This window comes from Gorilla gorilla, chromosome 2 (assembly GCF_029281585.2).
Source record: "Gorilla gorilla gorilla isolate KB3781 chromosome 2, NHGRI_mGorGor1-v2.1_pri, whole genome shotgun sequence".
Taxonomy (NCBI): Eukaryota; Metazoa; Chordata; class Mammalia; order Primates; family Hominidae; genus Gorilla; species Gorilla gorilla.
In genome coordinates this window covers 111,259,191-111,286,856 of record NC_086017.1, presented here as the reverse complement: position 1 = coordinate 111,286,856, position 27,666 = coordinate 111,259,191, and the positions used below count along the sequence as shown (strand labels likewise).

The 27,666-nt window shown below is 38.5% G+C and overlaps 1 protein-coding gene across 2 annotated transcripts in view; it reads right to left on the bottom strand.

Annotated features, from left to right (window-relative positions):
* Positions 1-286: 286 nt before the first annotated feature.
* Positions 287-27,666, bottom strand: part of LNP1 (leukemia NUP98 fusion partner 1) — a 54,879-nt gene continuing 27,499 nt past the window's right edge. For both annotated transcript variants that reach the window (XM_019023553.4, XM_019023554.4), the window contains 3 exons: positions 26,776-26,964; positions 4,656-4,943; positions 287-829 (listed from right to left, as the gene is read on the bottom strand). In XM_019023553.4, the coding sequence (XP_018879098.1) occupies positions 680-829; positions 4,656-4,943; positions 26,776-26,964 (627 nt within the window). In that variant the 3' untranslated portion in view covers positions 287-679. The remainder of the gene's footprint in view (positions 830-4,655; positions 4,944-26,775; positions 26,965-27,666) is intronic.

Genomic DNA, 27,666 nt, shown 5'->3' with positions numbered 1-27,666 from the left:
TCATGTTAGCCAATTCCCCTAATAAATCCCCTCTCATATATTCTCTATCCCTATTTATCTCTATCTCTATCTCTATGGATCTATCTTTATCTCTGTCCTATTGGTTCTTTCTCACTGGAGAATCCTGACTAATACAAGGTCCCACCTCAGAGTGCTGAAGCTTATTTTAGGTAATGCATTAAAGCATCCAGCATAGTACTTGGCATGTTAATTACCAGTTCTCCTTAAATGATGGCCATTAGACATACTTACATAATTACTTCTGATAAGAAAGTAAACTCAAGAGTCATACCAATGACTTTTATTTAAGATGATTTATGAGTTGATGTGTAAGAAGGGTTGGTGAAGCTATGTGGGTGGCTCTTTAAATACCTTCCATTATATTTTCAAATTTTTCTTTATTCTATTAAAATACCTTTTATTCTCTTTATTCCCATAAAAAGGCAACCAAGCAGATTATACTCTCAACTAAGATGCCAGCAGTAATTGGGGTATGATGCAAGTCATCTTGGAGCAGCTACATACCCTGCCCACTGCAGTCAGTCAGCATCTACAGTTGCTTTTTATAGCTGTTTTTACCCCCAACCCCGCCCCCATCCACATCCTGAAATGGTGAATTGGGGCTCAAAGAAAAAAACCAAAACAGTAGAATCTGATGTCATGAGGCGGAAGCAGAGTATTATTCAGGCCCTTTTTCAAACAGGGGAGCCATGTGTGCTTCTCCATGTTCTTCTTTCCTAGAGCTCCTTTCTTCCTCTACTTTCTTTCGGGATTTTATCTCCATCCTCAGGCATTCTCTTTCATTTCTCTCCTTTCTGCTTTCAGGTCCCTGAAAGGGAAAGATCAGAAACAGGTAAAAATGCACAAGCAGCTGACAACACTCCACATTTCTCTTAATAATCAGACATGGAGAAAGCCCTGATGGTTTAGCAGACTTCCACCTCTTGGTTTCTAGAAATAAATTAGCATAAACCTAAGGATGTTGCTAAAGGTTTCGGTCACAAAGAAAAGAATAGAAGGGGTTGGACATCAGCAGATGGTCTGGGAAGGAAGTACAACCTGCGCATGCCTGTGACTCTTTGCTTCTGAACATACTGAGGGGTGCAATTTCATGGCACAATGAAATTAATAGTTCCCTGGTGCTTTTTGAAACAGAAAGTGGCAAATGAGATCACACATGGAATGATTCTTAGCTTTCTGTGTTCACTCCCTTAAATTACTTTAATAGTAGAGTTTGCACTAAATTTTAATGTGAGGACTGTGGGAAGAATGAACTGTTAAGGAATGACGCCCAACCAGATTAACACCCCCCGACATGTGTCCCCAGGATTCCACATTATTCACTGATTAATTGGACATAAACTGTTGTTGTAGGATCAGGAGATATAACACTAAATAGACCTACTTCCTAGATATTACACCTAGGTGGAGGGATACAGACAGTCACCAATAAACCTAAAAGGAAATGAAAAAATAATCAACAGTGGTAAGTGCAATGATAACTGTAAACAGAGTGATAAGGACCTACTGGAGGGTGGGGGGGTTGCTTCTTTAGTTGTATGGCCAGAGGGTGCCTTTCAAAGGAATTATCAAAACAATGGCATGGATAAATGTGGCCACCGTATCTATTTATCCTTCTGTTTTAAAAAATAAACAAGCAAAATCATTACTCCTCTCCTATTTGAACTAGAAATGTTGGGAAACCCCTGAGTGCTTATCAGGTGAAGTTAAGCAGTGGTGAGTGGTGGTCACGTGAGCAAGGTCATGCTTGCTCAGCCGTGTTAGTTGAGAGTTATTGAGGCATCTGTTTAACACAGTGGTGTCAGCCGCTCTACAATGTTAACGCAGTCATGAAGGTCTCTTATCAAAATGGTATAAGAAAGAGAAAATAGAGTGATGATTAAAGACTATCTGAGAAATGCTTGTAAATAATGCCCTGAAATACATTTTATCACATCTCTTAGACACTAAATGTTAAAATTATCAAAAGAAGCCAACTGAATTTTTAAATATCAAAATGAAAGAATTTAACATTGTTGGTCATGATCAGGACACAGAAACAGTTTCTGGTTCTTTTTTATGTCAAAATATGTAAAATTTAAATCTAGGTATTAGTATACATTTGGTCCCCAAACAAAAGACGATATAAATCATTTTTAAATTTACTGAAAAAGAACACTTTCTAATGTAGTTAGCCTTAGGAAAGTGTGTAGATTATCAAATAGGGAAAAGTTGAAGTGTATCTGTATATGTTCAGAATTTCTAATTTTGCATTAAGATTTTATAATGTACTCTTTAAAAACTGATGTAAAATAAAATATTCAATTTACAATTAGTTATTATCTAATGTGCAAATATTAACATAATTTTATAAATTCCTAACAGATTTCTAGTTATTACATATAACTGTGAAAAAGAGTTTTTGAGTTTAAAAAGTAGAAAATGCTTCCCTAAGTATCTTGGGACCCAAAAGGAAGAATGTGGAAAATGAATGCAACAAGCATATTTTGTATTTTAGAGATAATATGATGAATATCTTTTTAAGCAAAATGACTTTATACACTTTTAGGGCTTATAATAATAATATTAGCTAATGTCGTGAAAGACAAGGAAAGACTGAGAAAGTGCTCCAGGGTAAAATAGAGCACAGGGACATGAACCTTCGTAGCAACACATGATTTCAAATTTCACTATAAAGAATATTATTGGGACAACTGGCAAAAAAATATAAATAAGGTTTATGGATTAGAGATAATAGTATTATATCAGTATTAATTTCCTGAGTTTAATTATTGTATTGTGTTTATGTCAGAGAATGTTCTTGTGCCTGTGTTTGGAGGTGGGAAGAGGAGAGATAGTGTAGGCAAATAGGGACATGTTAACATTTGGAGGTAATCTAGGTGAAGGGTGTATGGGAATTCTTTGTCCTATTCTTGCAACATTTCTCTAAGCCTGAGACAATATGAAAACAAACAGTATTTTTTTAAAAAGACAAAACAGGAATTCTTTCTTTTTTTTTTTTTTTGAGAGTCTTGCTCTGTTGCCCAGGCTGGAGTACAATGGGCCCAATCATAGCTGACGGCAGTCTCAAACTCGAGCACAAGAGATCCTCCCACCTCAGCCTCCCAGGCAGTGAGGAATACAGGTGCAGGCCACCATGCCTGGTAATTTTTTTTTTTTTAATTTTCGTAGAGACAGGATTTCACTATGTTGCCCAGGCTGGTCTCAAATTCCTGGCCTCAAGCGATCCCCTGGCCTCAACCTTCCAAAGTGCTGGGATTACAGGAATTCTTGATAATAAGGTTTAGATACAGTAAAATGACAGCTGTTCACTATTCTCCCTTCCTTGTTCCTCTTATGATCAGGTGGAGAAAGCAGCCTACTGAAGGGAAACCATATGGATACAGGGTCACTCTGAGCAAAAGTGAGGTGTCACTTGAAAGGCAAAGATGCATAGTGACAGTCCCAACAGCCAGTCTGCTAGGTAGAGAGCACTGTGCTCAGGTGGACAACGAAATACAAAGCACCCAAGTATCTTCACCAGTGGACTCACAGAGTCTAGCTCCAGAACCAGGAGTCATTACACTTAGGTGCAATTATTTGTTTTGTCTACTACATGGCAGTGACCCATTATTATTCCTGTTTTGCAAAATAAAACAAAAAACCAAAGACCTACAAAAAAGAAGCATTTTGCTCAAGGCCAGTCAGTGAGCATGCTGCAGAGTTGAAACTACCCCCACATTAATTGATCTTTAGTTTATTACTTTATGTATCAAGTTTAGCATCACCAGTGGAGATTCTATTCTTCCCCCTACTTCATGTCTGTCTCTTCCTTTTGCTTTACTTTGACTCCCATGACGTCACCATGAGCACCTAGCCCACTCCTATTCCTGGATACTTACTAGACAGTGTTTGGTCGTTCTTGTGTTTTTTAAGTATAGGAGAACAAAACACCATCATAGACTATTTGCTAGGGGATTAAATATGAAAGGAGAGAAGCCATGGGGCAGTTTTTTTTCTTTTTCCAAATTGTAAAAGGGGAATGAGTTACAATTATTTATAATAAGGTTGATGAAAGCAGGCTCAAGAAACTAGGGGGCTGGGTGTGGTGGCTCACACCTGGAATCCTAGCACTTTGGGACCCCGAGGCAGGAGCATTGCTTGAGCCCAGAAGTTTGAAACCAGCCTGGGCAACATAACAAGACCCTGTCTCTAGAAAAAAAAAGTTTAAAATTTAGTCAGGCATAGTGGCACATGCCTGTAGTCCCAGCTACTCAAGAGGCTGAGGTGGGAGGAACACGTGAGACCAGGAGTTCGAGGCTGCAGTGAGCCATGATCAGGCCACTGCACTCCAGCCTGGGCAACAGAGTGAGACCCTATCTCAAAAAAAAAAAAAAAGAAAGAAAGAAAAACTAGAAGACTTAGGTAACGAAAATGTTCTGGGAAATCTTCCTATACCAGATGTCTTCAATTATAAATAATATTCTTTAAAAATTCATTCTGGGTTATGTTAAACTGAATGTCATTTTTCAAAGATCTTATTACCAAGCTGTAAATTAAGAAGTTACATTTGTTCCCCTCAATCTTAAAGAGGACAAAACCTTTGGGTTTCCTTTTTTAAAGTGGCTTAAATATTCAGTAGCTCTGTTACATACCAAAGAGGCAGAACATTTGGTTCTAAAGCACAGTTGCCGTTCAAAGGACTCTGAAAATTTCTCAATTTTGGAATGGGATCTTCCTTTTGATTCCAGTGGCTCCTTGAATGACCCATCCTCTGAGTATTTTCTGTAATCCCGTACGTGGCTACGGCATCGAAATTCTTGGTCCTCATGAGAATGCCTTCTAGGAAGACGGTCAGACGATCGGCATCGGAATTCCTGGTCCTCATGAGAATGCCTTCTAGGATGGCAGTCAGATGATGGAATTCTGGGAAGCACAGGAAGCTGAGAATACAGAATGAAAAAATTTGCAATATAAAAGGACTGTGCAATGTTAGCACAGAGGCAGAATGTTTATAAACTACTAACTAAATGAATCTCATGTTGAATTGATATATTATCTTTGTGAAAGGAAAATAAAACTTGAGGCCCCCAAATCACTAAGCTAAAGGGAAAAGTCAAGCTGGGAACAGCTTAGGGCCAACCTGCCTCCCATTCTTTCAAAGTCACCCCTCTGCTTACTCATTTATCTCATGCGTTGAGACAAACACATACCTGATTGCCTCCTTTGGAGAGGCTAATCAGAAACTCAAAAGAATGCAACCATTTGTCTCTTATCTACCCATGACCTGGAAGCCCCCTGCCCACTTTGGGTTTTCCCACCTTTGAGTTGTCCTGCCTTTTCAAATCGAACCAATGTCCATTTTGCATATGTTGACTGACGTCTCATGTCTCCCTAGAGTGTATAAAACCAAACTGTGCTCTGACTACATTTGGCACATGTCATCAGAACCTCCTGAGGCTGCGTCAGGGGCATGAATTCTCAGCCTTGACAAAATAAACTTTCTAGATTAACTGAGACCTGCCTCAGATTTTGGGGGTTCACATTTTGGCAACCATGAAGGGATTCTGAATGGAGATGCCCCTGACCTTTGACAAATCTCCCATTGCTGCTTGGTACCAGCATAAGCTAACTTTATGGCTCAAACCAATAGGACAATTTGCTGAGGTCTGAGACCACCCCCTCCAGAGAGTCCCTGATCTCCCAAAATTTGGTCAAGATCTAAAGTTTATTTTGCTGTACAACTCCTCTCTCTCTGTATTTATTTATTTATTTATTTTTGGAGTTTTACTTGCTTCCGACAAGGAAGGCACGATTTCCTGTTGCCATGATGATGGAAGGCAGGTAACTCCTTTATGGAGTTTGAGCTCACTTCCAACAGGGAAGATGAGGTGTTTTTTTGGTTTGGTTTGGTTTGGTTTTCCTGCTTCTTAGGATGGTAGAGAGTAGTCTACAGCCTGAGACCCATGCCTAAGTAAGGAACTGAATTAGGGTCTGTCTTGGCTAAAGTTAAGACTGACATCCAGGCCAGGCGTGGTGGCTCATGCCTGTAATCCCAGCACTTTGGGAGGACAAGGCGGAGGGATCACCTGAGGTCAGGAGTTCAAGACCAGCCTGGCCAACATGGTGAAACCTTGTTTCTACTAAAAGATACCAAAAAATTAGCCAGGCGTAGTGGTGTGTGCAGTCCCAGCTACCCGGGAGGCTGAGGCAGGAGAATCGCTTGAACCCGGGAGGTGGAGGTTGCGGTGAGCCGAGATCACACTATTGCACTCCGGCCTGGGCAAGAAGAATGAAACTTTGTCTCAAAAAAAAAAAAAAAAAAAAAGATTAACATCCAGTTGGCATTAATTTCTCCTTGCCATTAGAGCACTCAGTGACCCTATAAGTTGTGCCATCGTTAAACTGTTTTTTTATTGTTGTTTGTTTCTGTTTTTGTTATTGTTTCAGTCTTTTTCCCATTGGGTTTGATCAACTCTATCTGACTTGATCAAATCCAAAGGAAATTTCCAAAATTATGAGGAACAAGGCCTCTGAAGTGGCTACGTTCCCACCAAAAAAAAAAAAAAGTGGTATGGTGTGGAGAAAAACGACCAGCAAAAGGAAAAATAAAAAAAGGAAAGATTTTTTTATTTTGACTACTTAAGAGTCTTTATTTACATAACAAGGCCATCTTTTTGCTAGCCAGGCCAAGCTGAAAGCAATGACTGTCACCCCACATTGCGGTTTGATAGCTAAGGTCCTGCCTTTTTTTTTCCACCATGACAGCCTGGTTTTTGTTTCTTAAATAAAGCCCTTTCTGGTTTGATACTTGGTACTTCTGAAATAAAACTACAGTTTTTCCTAACTAAAATATGGTAATAAGATTTAAAAAGTTTTTTTTTAAGGAGCTCAATGACTAAAGTAAGCTTAATTAAAAGCTAACATTCAGGATGTGTGTGTATATGTGTATGTGTGTGTGTTTGCATTTAAAAGGCCTTTATGTTTTTGGTTTTTTTTTTGGTTTGTTTTCGTTTGTTTGTTTGTTTGTTTTGTCTCCTAGGACCTTGTCCTTTTTTGAGCAAAAGTTTTCTTCTTCTCAGTTGACTGAACCCTGTTTTCTTCATTTACTTCTGCTGTCTCTCCTTTCTCTTGCATCCTCTGCTGCATGAGAGACCTAAAATAGTATATAATAGCCCAGGGTTCTTTAATGAAAACGGAGAAGGTGCCAGACTCCCTTTGGGGGAGAAACCTGTTTTTCCTTATGGAACCACAAGAGTGTAAACAGACAAGTTTGTCTCAGCTTTTAAACTGCTTGCTTTTGTATTGTGTCATCTGATTTATTACTAAAATAGTTATTGCAACAGAGGATACCCTTGGATTTTTAAAGAAGAATGTATTTAGACACTTAGAAATGTCTTTATTAAAAAAAAAAAAGTTTAAGTGCACTATGAAAACAACACATAGGCTAGCCTCAGGATAATTCTCCATTTTTGGAAACCCAGGATTCAATGTGGGCTCTGCCCAAAGCTCAGAGATCCAGTTAAAAGACAGGTAGTCCCTATGTAAATAAAATTAGTCTCCTTATACAATCCTATAATAGATTTTTATAATTTTATGTTTTATTTGACATCCATCTTTAATCTCCCTCTAGCACACCAGACTTTTATTCTCCACACCTTATAATGTAAGTTTTGCTACTAGATTTTTCACCTGAGTTGTTTCCTTTAATATGCAAATTTAAAGCTATTTAGTTGATAACTGCCTAGGGTTGCGAAACAGGTTATTAAGAATCTGAATGTCTAAGATAGGAAAAAAAACGGTTTTATGAATCTATAAGATGTACTTCCTTCAGCATCTGTAATACCTCTATGTATTTATGTGTTGTGTACACAGTGTTTCACTACTGAAAATATATAAAAGAGCTCTAACTAATTGGTTTAAAGAAAAATAAAAGCACTTGAATCAAATACTTTATCAGGAAAAAAGAAAAGACTAGTCAAATGCATTTTCAACTTTATGTAACTTAAGTAAAACCTTTAATAAGTAAGCTAACTTTAAAATTATTGGTAAAATAATATTATAAATGTTTTAAGAACTGCCAGCATACATATTTGTTTGCATTATTAATCAAGTAATTTTATGCTTATGCCTGCCAAATACTACAAGGTGACAAAATTTGACATAGGGGTTACAGAACTATAAACCCAGCCAAAAACAGAATGATCTTTACTCATGTAATATTTAATAAATATGACATTGATATTGGTTTAATAAAAATAGCTACATTTTGAATTTAGTAAGATTACCATAACTTCTAATCTTGTGGTTTTAGGCAGTCTAGTCCACAGGCAGTGAGGTTTGTTTTGGCAAAGGACTGTCATTGTCTTTGTTTCAAAGTAAATTATAAACTAAGTTTCTCCCAAAGTTAGTTCAGCCTATGCCCAGGAATAAACAAGGACAGCTTAAAAGGAGGTTAAAAGCAAGATGGAGTCAGTGAAGTCTAATCTTTTTCACTGTCTCAGTTATAATCTTACAATGGTGGTTCCATAACTTTAAATGATGACTATGACAGTTTTCATAAATAATCTAGGTAAACAATTAAAATAAAATAATTAGGTAAATGTAATAGAATAAATACTTGTAGACAAACTCATCATAATTTAGAATCTAAAGTTAATCTAAAGAATAGAGATTTCATTATTTGGGTATTTTCCAGTTAAAAATATATTTGTAGGAAAACATTCTTTCTTAAAGAAAAGGTGTGTCATTTTAAAAAAGAAGAACAATTTTTGTCTAAATTCAAAGCTTATTTAAAGCTCATATATAAAACAAGGTAACAGGAACCAGGAAACAAGAGCAATGTAAAAAAAAGTTATCAAAATAAAGAGGGAATTTTCTTGTAAGAAAGTTTAAAGAGAAATAATTTCACAGGAGAAAGACTCTTGTATGGTAAATTTAGTCCTAGAGTAAAATGACTGGTTGTTTAAGAAAGAGGGATGCTCAGGACAAACCAGAAAATCTAAGCATGTTGTGAAAGGTCTGTGTAAGTCATAATAAAGGGATTTTTTTTTAATTCTTTTTTTTTAAATGTGTATATGTGCACAACATGCAGGTTTGATACATAGGTATACATGTGTCAGGTTGGTTTGCTACACCCATCAACTCATCACATTAGGTATTTCTCCTAATGCTATCCCTCCCCCAGCCTCCCACCCTCCAACAGGCCCCAGTATGTGATGTTCCCCCCACTGTGTCCAAGTGGTCTCATTGTTCAATTCCCACCTATGAGTGAGAACATGCGGTGTTTGGTTTTCTGTCCTTGTGATAGTTTGCTGAGAATGATGATTTCCAACTTCATCCATGTCCCTGCAAAGGACACAAACTCATCCTTTTTTATGGCTGCATAGTATTCCATGGTGTATATGTGCCACATTTTCTTAATCCAGTCTATCACTGATGGATATTTGGGTTGGTTCCAAGTTTTTGCTACTGTGAATACTGCCATAATAAATATATGTGTACATGTGTCTTTATAGTAGCAGGATTTATAATCCCTCGGGTATATACCCAGTAATGGGATGGCTGGGTCAAATGGTATTTCTAGTTCTAGATCCTTGAGGAATTGCCACCCTGTCTTCCACAGCGGTTGAACTAATTTACACTCCCACCAACAGTGTAAAAGCATTCCTATTTCTCTACATCCTCTCCAGCACCTGTTGTTTCCTGAATTTTTAATGATTGCCATTCTAACTGGTGTGAGATGGTATCTCATTGTGGTTTTGATTTGCATTTCTCTGATGACCAGTGATGATCAGCATTTTTTCATGTGTCTGTTGGTTGCATATATGTCTTCTTTAGAGAAGTGTCTGCTCATATCCTTTGCCCACTTTTTGATGGGGTTGTTTGATTTTTCCTTGTAAATTTGTTTAAGTTCCTTGTAGATTCTGGATATTAGCCCTTTGTCAGATGGGTAGATTACAAAAATTTTCTCCCATTCTGTAGGTTGCCTGTTCACTCTGATGGTAGTTTCTTTTGCTGTGCAGAAGCTCTTTAGTTTAATTAGATCCCATTTGTCTATTTTGGCTTTTGTTGCCATTGCTTTTGGTGTTTTAGTCATGAAGTCCTTGCCCATGACTATGTCCTGAATGGTATTGCCTAGGTTTTCTTCTAGGGTTTTTATGGTTTTAGGTCTAATATTTAAGTCTTTAATCCATCTTGAATTAATTTTTGTATAAGGTGTAAGGAAGGGATCCAGTTTCAGCTTTCTACATATGGCTAGCCAGTTTTCCCAGCACCATTTCTTAAATAGGGAATCCTTTCTCCATTTCTTGTTTTTGTCAGATTTGTCAAAGATCAGATGGTTGTAGATGTGTGGTGTTATTTCTGAGGGCTCTGTTCTGTTCCATTGGTCTATATATCTGTTTTGGTACCAGTACCATGCTGTTTTGGTTACTATGGCCTTGTAGTATAGTTTGAAGCCAGGTAGTGTGATGCCTCCAGCTTTGTTCTTTTTGCTTAGGATTGTCTTGGCAATGCAGGCTCTTTTTTGGTTCCATATGAACTTTAAAGCAGTTTTTTCCAATTCTGTGAAGAAAGTCTTTGGTAGCCTGATGGGGATGGCATTGAATCTATAAACTACTTTGAGCAGTATGGCCATTTTTACGATATTGATTCTTCCTATCCATAAGCATGGAATATTCTTCCATTTGTTTGTGTCCTCTTTTATTTCATTGAGCAGTGGTTTGTAGTTCTCCTTGAAGAGGTCCTTCACATCCCTTGTAAGTTGGATTCCTAGGTATTTTATTCTCTTTATAGCAATTGTGAATGGGAGTTCACTCATGATTTGTCTCTCTGTTTGTCTGTTAATGGCATATAGGAATCTTCATGATTTTTGCACCTAGATTTTGTATACTGAGACTTTGCTGAAGTTGCTTGTCAGCTTAAGGAGATTTTGGGCTGAGACGATGGGGTTTTCTAAATATATTTTTTTAAAAACCAAAAACTTTGATATGATCCAGTTGTTATAATACTATTAGGTTTTGGTTTGCTAAAATAAACTGAGATTAAAAATGTTTTTTAATTAAGGTTCTTATATCGTGTATCTCTCTATATACACTTTTAAATACTTGTGACATTGAGTTACAGGCTTTGACTCCTGGGTCTAAAAAGGAAACCAAGTCCTGATAAATGTTAAATACTGATAGCAATTAAAGCCCTATATTCAGGCCCTGTAGAAAATGCCAATCAAAATAAACTGCATTCCTGAGACCCAGGGCCAGAAATTAAAGCTATTCAACTCCTCAAGGCCTGGGGACTATCAAGGAAGAGGTGGGTGTGTGAGATTGTAAGGGCTAATTTTGAGAGATAAAATAAGTTCAGTTTCTCTATAATTTTTTTGAGAGAGAGTCTCGTGCCGTCTACCAGGCTGGAGTGCAGTGGTGCAAGCTCAGCTCGCTGCAACCTCTGCCTCTGGGTTCAAGCAATTCTCCTGCCTCAGCCTCTCAAGTAGCTGAGATGACAGGTGCCCACCACCATGCCTGGCTCATTTTTGTGTTTTAGTAGAGATGGGGTTTCACCATGTTGGTCAGGCTGGTCTCAAACTCCTGACCTCAAATGATCTACCCACCTCGGCCTCCCAAAGTGCTGGGATTACAGCCATGAACCACTGCACCTGGCCAGTTTCCCTATAAATTAATCATCAATGTCAAAGGCACACTGATGCAAGACCAGCACATGGGCCCCTATGTCAAATTAACAAGGTTTTCTTGAAGCATTAGCTGACGCCTTAATAAAGGTTATAAAGGTTTTAAAAGGCTTATGGAAGGTATATCTTACAGACAAGATTAAAATTTTATAGATTGTTTATAAAATTTTGAAAAACAAATTTAATTGGCTTTATGCAGTTTTTATTAGGGCTTATTGTTTGGAAAATTAAGTCTCCTATCTCAAAGAATGAAGATTTCACCTTTTTAAAAAAATCCTTTGAGTTATTACTTTGGTTAAATGAAATGACTTATTTCACAATGACCTGTGATCCCATTTTGTGATATCAAGTGTTTTAAACCTTGGATATTTGACAAATTTTCCAAATCAAATAATAAATTATGTCTTTTCCTGACCTAATTAGTCCTTTAAGATATGAGGTTCCCTAAAGTCCAAAAATGACATAATTGGCTTAGTTGGTATTACAATTATACAGGAAGCATTATCAAATACAAAATGGTGTTTGGTTTTCTTAGGGCTGTATTTCTATAAATATGTTATTGGTATGTGTTCCAGAAGTATGGGAAACTCCTATAGTTCTGATATGACTTAATGGACATTATAAGTAATAATTATAATTGTTAGGTTAAATTATTGTGTGCCACATAAGTAACAATTTTCCTTGTCAATTGTGTCTTTATGACAACTTTTTTGTCATTCATGGACAATTATTGTCTTGTTTTGATCCTCTTTAGGAGGTGGTTTTATAATCAGCTATAAAACTCTAACAGGTGCTCTTGAATGCAGGTTTCTGATAACTTTGGAGACTGTGACATCAGAATAGAAGAAAAACTTCAGGACTCATGGAGAGCTGAAATGTTTATGACTATCAAGCAGAGCAGGAATTAACTGCATCAACTAAACTAATAATAGAAGCCTGAAGTAATCATTTTAACTTTTTGCCTAAAACGCTGCTGAGCCTTTGTTTTGTTTTTCAGAGTCAAGAAAAGTTTTAAGCTATTTACAATATGTTTTAACAACTGAGTAAAGTATACTCCTATGAACAAAATTTGGAGCATATTTGTTTTCTCTCTACCTGATTTCTCCAGAATTTGGAAACTGTTTGGGAGTATTCTTAACTTATGGCAATACAGTTATTTGCTTAAGTGCACTAAGAATCTGTTTTCATTTACAACAGGACACAATTGGAGAAACTTGTTATTTTACCAAGGCTTTGACTGGAATGGTGTGCTTTCCTTTAAGGAATCAAAGTTGACTTACAAAGCCAGTAAAATCCCTGGGGAAAACTGGCTGCAAACTTGTCTATGCAATTCCTGTATAGGGTTCCTGACCTGTGGTAAGTAAAGAATGTAACTTTCTTAGAGGCCTAGGAGCCTCAGGTTTTATCTTAGAACCTCAAGAGGAGAGGATCACCGAACTCAGCTCAGCTTTTAAAAAAGTCTTATCTGAGATTCCTTCTATGGAACAAAGTTCTATCAAAGCCAATTTAAAAGCCTATGTAAAAAATAATTATTCTTGTTGAACTGTATACAAATGATTACGCCAAGTATAATAAAGCACAGCAGTCCTACCATGATTTGTCTTTGGTAAAAATGGGAAACTGGAGAGAGAAAAATTGTTTCAAAAACTATAGCACACCTGTTGTTAGATTCTAGTCTTGCCTAATGTTTTTCAATTTTTATTATTTTCTACATTTTGGACCGAATTCTGTATTTTCTTGGCTCCAAGTCTTCAAAGCATTGTTTTCCATTTTTTCCTTCTTTTTTTCCCCATGTTTTTCTCATTTGGAGTCATCAAAATCCAGGCTGTGCTTTCATAAAGCCCTGCAAACTGAAGCTAGACAACTTAAACTTCAGAAGAAAATAACAGCAACCTATTTACATACATAAGCCACTAATACCTGCCTACTGATGTATGGACTTCAGAGTAATGTGACCAATATTGATTTTCCAGAATTGTTCTCTTGTTTGTTGTTGTTTTTCTTCCTTCCTCCTCCTATTTTCTCTTCACAGGACATGAGACTTCACAACTTGCTAAAAATGAGCCTGCCTAACAACTCAGGACCTACCTGTCTAGGAATAAACCATCCTATCCGTGAGAGATCAGATGAAACCTGAGACCAGAGACTCATTTTCTTCTAAAATACTTATTCCAAAAGATTTTATTTTTAAAAAAAGAAGGGAAATGTGAAAGAAAAATAATCTTGGGGCCCCCAAATCACTAAGCTAAAGGGAAAAGTCAGGCTGGGAACAGCTTAGGGCCAACCTGCCTCCCATTCTTTCAAAGTCACCCCTATGCTCACTGAGATAAATGCATATCTGATTGCCTCCTTTGGACAGGCTAATCAGAAACTCAAAAGAATGCAACCATTTGTCTCTTATCTACCCATAACCTGGAAGCCCCCTCCCCACTTTGAGTCTTCCTGCCTTGGTTTGTGTTGTCCTGCCTTTCCAGATCAAACCGATATTCATATTGCATATGTTGATTGATGTCTCATGTCTCCCTAGAATGTATAAAACCAAACTGTGCTCTGACCACCTTAGGCACTTGTCGTTGGGACCTCCTGAGGCTGTGTCACAGGTGCACATCCTCAACCTTGGCAAAATAAACTTTCTAAATTAACTGAGACCTGTCTCAGATTTTCAGGGTTCACATCTTCTTGATCAGTAAGACTTTTCTCCTACAGTGAGGCAGCAGAATCAATTGGTTAAAACATTAAGTAGAACATCCTGAGACTAGCTTTGTTGCTTACTACTCCATCATTAGAACACTAAAACAAAAGACGCCAAGCCTTAAGTTGATATGTAAAAACAAACTCCAAAATGATTTTTAAAATTTTTTAATGGAGCCATAAATGTTCAGGAAATATAAGGGTAAATATTCATGTAATTCTTATATGGAGAAAGAATTTCTAAGCAAAAGAGCAATGGAAGAAGTCATAAGGAAAAAATCAACTTTACTATATAAAAATATAAAGCTAGGGCCAGGCACAGTGGCTCATGCCTGTAATCCCAGCACTTTGGGAGGCCGAGGCGAGTGGATCACCTGACATCAGGAGTTTGAGACCAGCCTGGCCAGCATAGTGAAACCCTGTCTCTACTAAAAATACAAAAAAATTAGCTGGGTGTGGTGGCAGGCACCTGTAATCCCAGCTACTCGGGAGGCTGAGGCACGAGAATCACTTGAACTCACGAGGCGGAGGTTGCAGTGAGCTGAGATTGCGCCACTGCGCTCCAGCCTGGGCAACAGAGCGAGACTCCATCTCCAAAAAAGTAAAAATAAAATAAAATTTATATATATATATATATTTAAAGCTAATGCGTATCAAAAGCAACATAAACAAATTTAAACTATAGGTAAAAAATGAACTTTAAAAAATTTGCTGCATATTGCTAATGTTTAATAAATATCCTAAAGATACATCAGTACATCTCACACAAATAAAAAGAGATCATATAATATAATGACATCAATCATTAACATCACAATTGGAAAATGGGCAAAGGACAGACAGTTTAGACAAGCCAAACTTTTTGAAATAATTATGACATTTGCTCTCTCAATTTCTCTGACTCACTCAACTCACTCCAGTCCAGCTTCCTCGCCCACAGCTAATTTTGATCAGGATATTGGTCTTCATGTTGCCAAATTCTGTGCACTTTTTGGTCTTCATCTAAGTCATTCAGTGGCATTCAACTCTGTTATCCACAGGAGCCTTTTGAAAACACTGTTTCCTTGCTTGCTACCACCGCACCTTCCTGCTTTCCCTTTGATCTTGCTGCCACTGTAATTTAGACATTTGCTCACTTCTTCCTTCTATCAGCTCATAGCTGTTGGGGCTCCCCAAGGTTCTAGACTAGTCTTCCTTTTCTATCTTTCCTTTCTCACTGGTCTTTGATCTCTTTCTTGAGCTCACCTGCTGCTGTGTAGCGCAGGCACTGGCACAGGCTCCTCCCTGCCAGTGACCTCATCCACAACCCTACTCCCTCATCTTTCTAATGGCTAATCATCCTTCAGTCACAGCAAAAACTGCATTTCCTCAGAAAGCCTTTTCTACCTTTCTGATTGGTTCAGGTTCCTGCCAGATGCTCTCCTGGGTTCCAATGCTTCTCCTCTGGGATACTTATCACAACTGTAATTAATAATTCGGGTAATTTTGTTCAGTGCCTCTCTTCTCCACTAGATTGTGTGCTGCATCATATCAAGGGCTATGTTTTACTCTCTGCTAGTACCCAGCACCTTGCCTTGTTCATAGCATGGGTTCATTAAATATATATTGAATGTACAGTATAAAGAATAAAAGAAAAGGAAATACCAAATGGTTACAAATGTTAATATTTAATTATCAGTCAAAGATTATGTAAAATAAAATAACAATATTTTTACCTTTCAGGTTAGCAAAAAAAATGTGTTTTAATAATACCAACACTGGCAAGAGTACAGGGAGACAGGAACTATCATCCCTTACTGATGGGATTAAAAATATGTGCAGCCTTCTTAGAAAGCCTTGAGAAATATGTGTTAAGAAGCTTAAAATGTTGGTATACAAGAAGATGTAAAAAAGAAAAAATAATAAGCTTAAACTATTCCCCTCCTTAGATCCAGCCATTGTATGTTGTTATGGGCTGAACTATATCTCTCCAAAAATCATAGGTTGAAACCCTAACCCCCAACAGCTCTGAATGTTACTGCACTTAGCTATAGGGCTTTAAAGAGGTGATTACGTTAAATGAGGCCATTAGGGTGAGCCCTAATCCAATCTGACCGGTGTTTTACAAGAAGAGGAAATTTGAACAGGTAGAGAGACAACAGAGTTGCTCACTGTCAGAAGAAAGACCATGGAAAATCACAGTGAGAAGGCAGCCATCTGCAATCAAACAAGCAAGGCCTCAGAAGAAGCTTTAATCTTGGACTTCCTAGCCTCCAGAACTGTAAGAAAATAAATTTCTCCTGTTTAAGCCACCCAGTGTGTGGTATTTTGTTATGGCAGCACTGGCAAACATATGCATATCTTTCTAGATATGCATACCTAGAAACTTACTCTCAAATAATAATCAGAAATATGGTTAAAGATATGTAAAGCTGCTAAGATACCTAAGGTAAATCTGCATATATTAGTCCATTTACTAAATAGGTCAGTCGTGGTAGTAGGTGCTGTGGATAGGATGGGGAGCAAAACAGGCTATTAGAGATGGCATCTGCATAGGAGATAGATGTTAAACAACTAGGGCATGTGCCTACGTCCTTGGCTAAATGCTATAAAGGGGAAGTTCAAGGTGCAATGAGAAGGTAGAATGGGGTAAAACTATATATATTGGGGTGGGTGTTAGGGGGGTAGAGGAGAAGGATCCAGAGAGAATTCTGTGAATGTGTGCTGATTGAGCGACAAGCTGAAGGATGAGCAAGGGTTAGAGGACAAGGACTGCTTTCTGCCTGGAGATGAGCACCACATGGGCAGATCCACTGCCATGGAAGAAGCTTGCTAGCATAGTGGTGCTGGGGAGCACAGTGGACCAAGAGGAACCAAGAGAGCTGGAATGAGACATTGAGGGATTTCAAGTAGGGCAATATCCCAAGATTGGTAATGTTAAAACATATCAAACTCTTACCAAAGTTTTTCTCTGTGATGTGCTATTGTTTTCTTCCTTTTCCTTTTTTTTTTTTTTTTTTTTAGTATTTTTCATAGTTATATCTGGGGAACATGTGTTATATTGTCAGGAAAAAAATAATAATAAATTAAAGTTTTGTGACTGGGAGTGAAACGGATGTTTGTACAAACATCCCTTTCCATTAAGGAGCCTAAAAAGAATGGCAAGAGTTTGATCACAACGTAAAGTGTGTACTTAAAACTCCTTACAGCAGATAGGTTTTGCAGTTTGTTTCTTCGCTTTGGCATATGACTTTGTGGAAAATGGGCCTAAAAGAGAACTGTAATTGGGACAGGGAGAATCTCCTCCTCTTAAAAAATGTTTACTTGCTATGCGAGCTCTATTTTTGGAATTTTATATGCCCTCCTAAGGTAATTTTCCTCAATAAGACCTAAAACAATGTCCCAAATGGCTTAAAATAGCCTCACCTATCTATCCCCTGTTTTGTGAATCACGCTGTAGCACCTGGGTTGCTATCTTCTCACACTCTGAGCTCACCCTGGGCTCCTGGGCTACAGCGTTGCAGCAGGCACTGACTATGAGGGAAATGACTGCCCTGTACACCGACTCTCCTGATTAGAGTGCTCCAAACAGCATGACTCTTTCCCCTGTGGACCCAGAACAACAATCTCTGTCAAAGAAAATCCCATGCGCTGTCTGTCCCCAAGTCATTGGTTCTCATTTAAAAAGAAATTGGTTTTTAGGACAGTGAAACTATTCTGTATGCCACTATAATGGTAGGTGCGTGCCATTATACATTTGTACAAACCCATAAAATGTACAACAGCAAGAGTGAATCCTAATGTGTAAACTATGGACTCTGGGTGATAATGATGTGTCAGTGTGGGTTCATCAATTGAAACAAATATACCGCTCTAGCCAGGAAGGTTAATCATGGGAGAGGTATGCATATCTGGGAGTATGGGGGCTATGGAAAATCTCTGTACCTTCTGCTCAATATTGCTTTGAACATAAAACAGATCCAAAAAAAGAAAGTTGTTTTTCTTTAAGTGCCAATAAACCTAAAAGGAAATTTGGGGAGGGGGAAATTGGTTATGTAATATATTCACGTCAAGAGCTTAACTATTCGATGTTCTTTATTCTGGCTGTAATTGCAATCACCCTTCAATTGTATCCCTCCCACCCTGTAGTCAATGGTTAACAGCAAGATGAGACATAATGAGAAAGATCCAGGTGCTGGCATAGTAAGACCCATATTGAGTCCTAGTGCACAGTATGTACCTGGCACTCTGGGGCCAGGTCCTTGATAGCTAACTTCAGAATAAAGTCTACAAGGGAGTGATTCTTCCCCTTTTACGTATGAGGAAAATGAATCTTAGTGAGGCTAAGTCTTGCCTAAGACTTATGTGACTAGTGACTTTATTAGAGAGATAAAGTGACATGCCTAAGCATGTGACATCTGGTTCCTGGATTAGCAGTACTAAATCCTTTATCTTTAACAACAGCAACAACTTTATTCTATTTCCATGTGAAACTGCCTGTAAATGTGACTTTTAGCCATGTACCAATTTAAACAGAATTCTATTATAAAGTTAGTAATAATAATCTATAGGTCTTTAGGAATTCATCTGAAAGAATTTTATATGAGGAGTATTTTATAACGTAGTCTAATGCTATCATCAGAGCCAAGAGGACTACAAATGAGGGGACTAGCTATACTTGGAAACACTATCAGGGAAAACATTCAAATATTCAACTGGTAAAATGATAGTTCTTTGAGAAATAATAAAGATAAGCTTAGTAACCATGCACTGTACATCCTTTTGGGAAGCCAAACACTGTTTTAAACTAATCAGTAAAATAACTTTTTTTAATTGGGGAAATGAACAGACCCTGCTTGGTCACACTATTACACACTAAATCAATGCAAAATTGTCACCAACACCATATCATAAGTTATATAGTGGCCAAACAGAGGAGAGCTATAAGAAGAAACTCCTGTGAGCTTATAACGCTTCACACCTCAGGAACTTGGAATCTTTTCCTAAAGCAAAATTCAAGGACTTGTCTTACTCATCCCGAAGCTGCAGTAGCCAAACTAAGCCCATATAAACCATATGCCACTGAGATCATAACCCCAAATGACATTAAATTAGGTCATGTATAATAATGTTTTCCCTACTAGCTCTCCACTCTCTGGTGATGACGCTTGTTATGAAAATGTATTAGTCAGCTTGGGCTGCTATAACAAAATACCATAGGCTGAGTAGCTTAAGCAACAGAAATTTGTTTCTCACAGTTCTGGAGGCTAGGAAGTCCCAGATCTAGGTTCTGGCTAATTCACTTCCTGGTGAGGGCTCTCTTCCTGGCTTGCAGATGGCTACCTTCTCACTGCAACCTCACATGACCGCTTTTTTTTATGCATATGTGGGGATAGAGAGAGAAAGAAAAAGCTCTCTGATGTCTCTTCTTCTAAGGATATTAATCCCATTAGGCCAGGACCCTACCCTCATGAACTCATCTAACCCTAATTATCTCCCAAAGGCTCCATTTCCAAATACCATCACATTGGAGATTAGGGCTTCAGCATATGAATGGGGGAAGGGGAAGCACAAACATTCAGTCCATAACAGAACATATGTTACCTGCCAATGTTCAATATAAAATTACCAATTATCTTCCCATTGTAATATAAAAGAGAAACATAAAAGACAATGAAGTAAAGGGAAAATGAAAAACTCTAGAATTTTGTGCAGTAATTAACTGAAGGCATCTGGAAAAAAATTTCTAAGTGTCAACACCTCTGACAGAGGAGGAGGAGGAGATGCAGAGGGAGGAGATGAGTGAGGGGAAAAGGAAAAGGGAGAGGGAAAGCATCTTATTAGGTATGTAAAATAAAAATAAAATCCTAAGCCCCTCATCAACTGAACAGACCCCCTCTTCGCCAAGGGGATTCCATAAAAACCTTAAAAACTTAGTTCTGAGCCATGACGGGACGGGAGGTCAGATGCGCCTCGTTGTACTCCCTGTCTTTTATGGTTTAGACACAACAATTGACCAGCATTAACGTTAAAATAGAGATCCTAACACTGACAGAACAAAGCCTTTGTGGTAATAAGATACCTAATTATAAACAGGACCTAAGGCCACGCCAGGCAAGGGTTAAGTTGTGCACCCCTACACTTAAAGAATAAACTATGTTCTGACCGCCACAAGGTTTTTCTTTTCCTCTAGCAGCTAAACAAGCACCGGCCCTGACATAAGCAGTATTAAAACAATTTGCAGCTCCATCAGATGCTGACTAGCTGATTCTCTTGTTCCACCAGCCATTACTACAGTTTTGATTGGACAAGAGATTGATTTCAATAACTTTCTCCTGACAAGACTACCAACCATGGACTGGTTCTAGCCAGTTTATGGGGGCTGCACACTCACTCACCTTCCTGTCCTAAGAAGATCTTTTCATGAATAGGGCCTAATTGTAATATGTTTAAATATTAAGTCTCCGTCCCAAAGTGAACATGGGTCATACATGCTACATGCATGTTTGTTCAAAATTCCTGTGTCCAAAGAACTGTGTCAGAACCACCTTCACGAATATTCATAGCTCCTCCTATAAACTGTTGCATATGGAAGTTTAGCCAACCTGTTCAGCATAAAGCTCCTACCCCCTACCCCTCCTCCTTTGAAGTGCCTGTTTCCAGTCTTTCTGGAGGCTATGCTTCCCAGGCTGTGGGATGGCCAACTTGCAGGCTATAAGCTTTACAAGAAATAAAGTCCCCTCTCCCTTTCTAAATGTATACACTGTATGCATTTAGTGTAAAAAAAACTTATTTTTTAAATAAATAAGTTAATAGGTACCAGGCACTGTTCAAAGCACTGTATATACATTACTTATTGAATATTCACAGCACCTTTATGAGGTCTGTACTATGATCACCAATCCCATTTACATGTGGGGAATTGGAGGCAAAGAGAGCTCAAGCAGCTTGCTCAGAGTTATGCTGCTAGTAAATGAAGGACACGGGAGGCCAGCTCCAGAGCACTTGCTCCTGACCACTCCTCTCCACTGCCTTTCTAGCAATTCCTCCACCTTAGCACCTAGAAGAAGAGAGAAAAGTCCACAGAACATTATGCTAAAAGCTCCCTATAGAGTTCTCACTGGTACCTGAAATTCTATCATTAGTTTCATTTCCTTGGATTAAGTAATTGCCTCCTATGAAAATTAAATTCAAATATAATCTGAAATACAAGAAGCCACTGCCAATCATGACACTTGATAGTATGTGTTCTCTCCCAGGTTTGTGAGAACTCCCCTAAGAGGGCCATGCCCCACCTGCCCTGTAGTGAGATACTATAAGAATGAGAGTGCAGCCATCTGAAAGTAGATCAACGATAAAAAACTAAAATTACAAATATCTTTCATCACTTTAAATTGAGAGCATGGAGGGAGAATATACAATGGAGAAAGGTAATTTAATTTAAAAAAAAAAAAAAAAAAAAAAAGACAGCCGGGCGCAGTGGCTCACACCTGTAATCACAGCACTTTGGGATGCCAAGGTGGGCAGATCACCTGAGGTCAGGAGTTCAAGACCAGCCAGGCTAACACGGTGAAATTCCATCTCTACTAAAAATACAAAAATTAGCCAGGCATGGTGGTGCATGCCTGTAGTCTTGACTACTCAGGAGGCTGAGGCAGGAGCATTCCTCGAACCCTGGAGGCAGAGGTTGTAGTGAGCCGAGATCTCACCACTGCACTCCAGCCTGGGCAATAGAATGAGACTTCAACTCAAAAAAAAAGAAAAGAAAAAGAAAAAAGAAGAAAAAAAAAGGGAGGCATCACACTACCTGACTTCAAACTATACTACAAGGCTACAGTAACCAAAACAGCATGGTAACAGGTAACAGGTACCAAAACAGAGACATAGACCAGTGGAACAGAATAAAGAACTCAGAAATAAGACCACACTTATATAACCACCTGATCTTTGGCAAATCTGACAGAAACAAGCAATGGGGAAAGGATTCTCTATTTAATAAATGGTGCCGGGAAAATTGGCCCAGCCATATGCAGAAAACTGAAACTGGACCCCTTCCTTACACCTTTCACAAAAATTAACTCAAGATGGATTAAAGACTTAAATGTAAATCCCAAAACCATAACAGCCCTAGAAGAAAACCTAGGCAGTACCATTCAGGACATAGGTGTGGGCAAATACTTCATGATGAAAACACCAAAAGCAATTGCAACAAAAGCCAAAATTGACAAATAGGATCTAATTAAGCTAAAGAGCTTCTGCACAGCAAAAGAAACTATCATCAGAGTGAACAGACAACCTATGGAATAGGGGAAAATGTTTGCAATCCACTCATCTAACAAAAGTCTAATATCCAGAATCTACAATGAACTTAAACAAATTTAAAAGAAACAAACAAACAAACCCATCAAAAAGTGGGCAAAGGATATGAACAGACACTTCTCAAAAGAAGACATTTATGCGGCCAAACAAACATATGAAAAAAGCTCAACATCACTGATCATTACAGAAATGCAAATCAAAACCACAATGAGATACCATCTCACACCAGTCAGAATGGCAATTATTAAAAAGCCAAGAAACAATAGATGCTGGCAAGGCTGTGGAGAAATAGGAACACTTTTACACTGTTGGGGGGAAAGTAAATTAGTTCAACCATTGTGGAAGACAGTGTGGTGATTCCTCAAGGATCTAGAATGAGAAATACCATTTGACCCAGCAATCCCATTACTGGGTATACACCCAAAGGAATATAAATCATTCTACTATAAAGACACATGCACATGTATGTTTATTGCAGCACTATTTATAGCAAAGACATAGGACCAACCCAAATGCCCATCACTGATAGAGTAGATAAAGAAAATGTGGTGCATATACACCATGGAATACCATGCAGCCATAAAAAAGAATGAGATCATGTCCTTTGCAGGGACATAGATGAAGCTGGAAGCCATCATCCTCAGCAAACTAACACAGGAACAGAAAACCAAACACCACATGTTCTCACCCACAACTGGGAGTTGAACAATGAGAACACATGGACATAGGGAGGGGAACAACGCACACACTAGGGCCTATCAGAGGGTAGAGGGCAAGGAGAGGGAGAGCATTAGGACAAATACCTAATGCATGCAGGGCTTAAAACCTAGATGACGGGTTGGTAGGTGCAGCAAACCACCATGGCACATGTACACCTATGTAACAAACCTTCACGTTCTGCACATGTATTCCAGAACTTTAAAGAAAAAAGAAAAAATCTTGGGTGTACATCGGTAGAGACTTATTCTGTATCCTTCAAAGTATATCATGTGGGCAAGTACATATGGTGACTTCCGTGGAGCATAGAAGAAGCACTGTGGAGGTCCGTCTGGAGTTACAAAAGCCCTGGGCCAATAAACTCGGTTTCTTCTCCCAAAGATCTTTCATTTAGCACAATCTTCCCTTCCACAAGCCCCAGACTACATAGAACAATGTTAACAGGACCATGTTAAGCTGAAGGAGATGATGACTAGAAAGCTAAACAGACTAAAAGTATTAAAAATGCACTTCCACAGAATAAATAAATGACAGGGAAACTGTTTTACTTCAGTTTTGTATTCATATGATGTTGGAGAGAGAAGGCAAGTCAGTTTAATAACGAGAGACTTCATATTATGTTTTTTCACTAAGGACAGCAGAACAATAACATCGGATTTCTTTATTCACTTTAATTCAGCCAACATAGGTTCTAATGAGTCTGGGGAAAAAGTAGCATTCTATAAAAAGGCCTAAGCTTTACCCTTTCTTGTACCTAATTCTTTCTGCCAAATTTATATTTTCTACTAGACTGACAGTCCCACAAGTGTAGGGACTGGGCATGTCTTCTTTCACCCTGTGATACTCGGACAATGTTTGGCTCACAGTAGGTGTTCAATAAATATGTTAAATTAATTAATGTTGATCACTGTGGTTTTGTGTGAATCATGAGACTGATGAAGATGTATTAGAAACTACATTCAAGGAGAAGTGGGGAAAAAAAGAAACCACATTCAAAGTAGGCAAGGGGGAAAGCTCTTCTCCTCCTATGCATATAATACTTAATGTAATATTGATGGTTATAGATTATTAAAAGGTTGAGAGAGAGAAGGGCCTTAGAGCAGTCAGGAGAGAAGAAAAAAAGTAAGGATAAGAGTAAGCTTTTCTCTTTAAGGTGTTTCCATTAGCTCAAAGCAGACAAAAAATTGAAAACCAAATTGTTCCTTAAATAAGAATATATATATATATATACATATATATATATATATATATATATATATATAAAAATATAAACAAGGTCTCATTCTGTTACCCAGGTTGGAAAGCAGTGACATGATCACCGTTCACTACAGCCTCGACCTCTTGGGCTCAAGTGATCTTCCCACCTCAGCCTTCCAAGTAGCTGGGACTATGCAAGCACCACCACACCCTGCTATTGTTTTTTTTTTTTTTTTTTTTTTTGAGAGACGGAGTCTCACTATGTTGCCCAGGCTGGTCTCAAACTCCTTAGTTCAAGTGATCCTCCCGCCTTGACCCCCCAGAGTGCTGGGATTCCAGGTGTGAACCATGGCACCACGCCAAAAGTAAGAATATTTGATTACATTTTAGAGATAGAAAGTATTCAAGTATAGATTCACTTATACATATACAGCATTATGTAGATAAAGAATGAAGAATTAGACTCCCCAACTACTTTCCAGTACTCTGCCCATTGACCTCTGGTTCCTCTGATTTGTGATCTACGCTTACTGTTTCTCCATTCTATTCAGTCATATTTTTAACTTTTTTAATCCAGCAATTTTTATTATGCATGTTAGTCTAATAATTATGGAATTCATTGCTGACTCAGAGAATCTAAACAGGTTAATTCAGGCAAATGCCCGAAGCAGGGATAAGCAGATAAAGATGTCATAAGGACACAGTTTACAAATGTTATACATAATAGATGCTGTGATTCCATAGATTAAGGCAAACAACATTGTAACCTAAAAGTGAATTCTGTAAATAGGGTAACTATCTCTGTTTTAAAAGCCCCATCGATGCTAAAGTTTATTCAAGGAACTAGTAAACCATGTTTCTTTCTATGTTTTCATATTTCCTGTGGCTCCAAGAGGCCATTGTAATAAATAGTAAATTACAGTTTTTGTTTTTGTTTATCCCAGTTCTCACATCTGGAAACTGGAAACTAATCATACTCCTGGTTCACACAGCCTGGATATTTTGCTCATTGTGGAATATATATTAAAATGAGAGGCAATAAGCAGGTGTTTATTTTATAACAGAACATGGAAGGTTAGAGGTAGAAGGGTTCTTAGAGATCACTCAGTCCAACACCCCCATCTTTTTCACTTTAGCAACCTGAAGCTGAAAGAAGGGTTGAAGATTGCCCTTTGTCCCTGAGTATGCATTTGGCAAGGGATATATTTTGAAATATTTGTGTCTCAAAGAATTCTCTTTCCTCAAACTTGCTGATCACCAGGAGTAATAGAGGTTGCCTTGCACACTTTCATATGTCTTATAGACATTATGTGTCTGGGAAGCCTGAAGTTAAAAATAAAATAATATTACCCCAAACAAAACTTACTTGGTTCCGGGGTTGGCAACAGCAGGGGATTGAGAAACTATCCTCTGGTAGCTGACATTTAATGGGACTTACAAAAAAGAAAAGCTGTATTATTGCTGTGTAACTGTGAAGCACAGGACACACATGTCTACTGTGGAGACTTCTAGCATGCCAGTAGAGCAGAGAGAATAGCCGCCTGTACATGTCACTGAGTCCACAGCTGACCAAGCCCATCCATTCCCCTCTTGGGAGCTTTCCTGCTAGCATCTTGTTCCCCAGATATCAGGTGCTCTGCCTAGCTATAACAAAATAGTGCTGAGGGCAGGAGAGTTTTAGCTCCCTCTCCCATCTAGAAACCAAATGGACTCCCTGAAAGAAAAACAAGTATGTCAAATTTCTCAAAGGTAGTGACTTGTTATGTGGGATCCCCAGTTCCTTAGAAGGTCTACCAAAGAGTGGAACAATTTTCAGTATTTCAAACGGAAATCACACATTGAGCCACAAGGCTACACAGACTAAGTATAGCATCAAGTTTCTTTCCTTTGGCTTAAATTCCGTCACTCAGTGGGATTATCTCAGGCTTATCAGGAGCTCTGAAGAGTAGTTAAAGATATCTCAGACAACTAAAAATGAAGAAATCATTACCCATTAGATGACAATAAGGTCCCTTGAAAGACAAGATGAAATAATAAGAGAGATTTCTGTGGGTATGAGAAAGACTCAGAAGTACTGGTTTTAAACCAAAGAAAACTTTATACCCAAAGATTCCTCAAAAAATTATCTAAGAGAAACCCCCTCCCCTATTCCAGCTCTCCCCTCCGGTTCCATGACAATCACTCACTGGGCAGGGCAGGGAGGTTTTCCTGTGACTGGTGGCTTGCAGTCGGTGGCGTTCCCGGAGTCCTCTCTGATCCTCCTCTCTCCAGCTGTGGCCCCAGAAGCTGCTCATCCATTTGGCAAAAGACACATCATCATCATCATCATCTTTGTGCTCCATGTAAAGGTGATGCCAAATACTGAAGGCCTGTCCCTAAATGCGACAGAGGGAAATATCACCCAACAGGGCTGACAATGAAACCCAGGATCTCTCCCAAAAGACAAAATGAAACTGGTCTTTTTAAAATGGTCTCCAATACTGGCATCCTTAAAGGAGAAAGATTTACTAAACAACCACTTCATCATCAGGCAGCCTTGGGCAATGTCTATTTATAAATTGCGCAGCCCACATTCCCCTCCCCTTGTCTTTTTAAATTGAGAGGCTTTCTAATCCTTCCATTGCTGGGGCTTGTGCCTCACAGCCTAAGGGTGGGAAGCAGAGTCCACTGCCTGGTTTTCCCTGTGCTTTGCTGCCAATGACATGTGATGGCATCTCCAGCTGTCAATGATGATGGAGCATGACCCTCACAATATGCCTGTCAGCTCCAGGCAAGCTCTGAAATGGGGCCACATACAAGGAACAGACTGACCACAGCTTGCAAGGTAGCCAGCTGTTGCCATGTCATATCTGGAGCTAGATACTCTCCTAATAAAATGATATTGATATAAAATCCAGCTCCTAGATCAAAAGGAGTAGTTTTTTAAATTGAGGTATTACTTACATATGTACACATGTAAATAATATACAAGTACGTATAAAATGTACAAATCATAAGTGCACAGCTTGATGAATTTTTATATACATATACCCCTGTGTTACCACCACCATGCAGGTAAAGACATAGAACATTGCCAG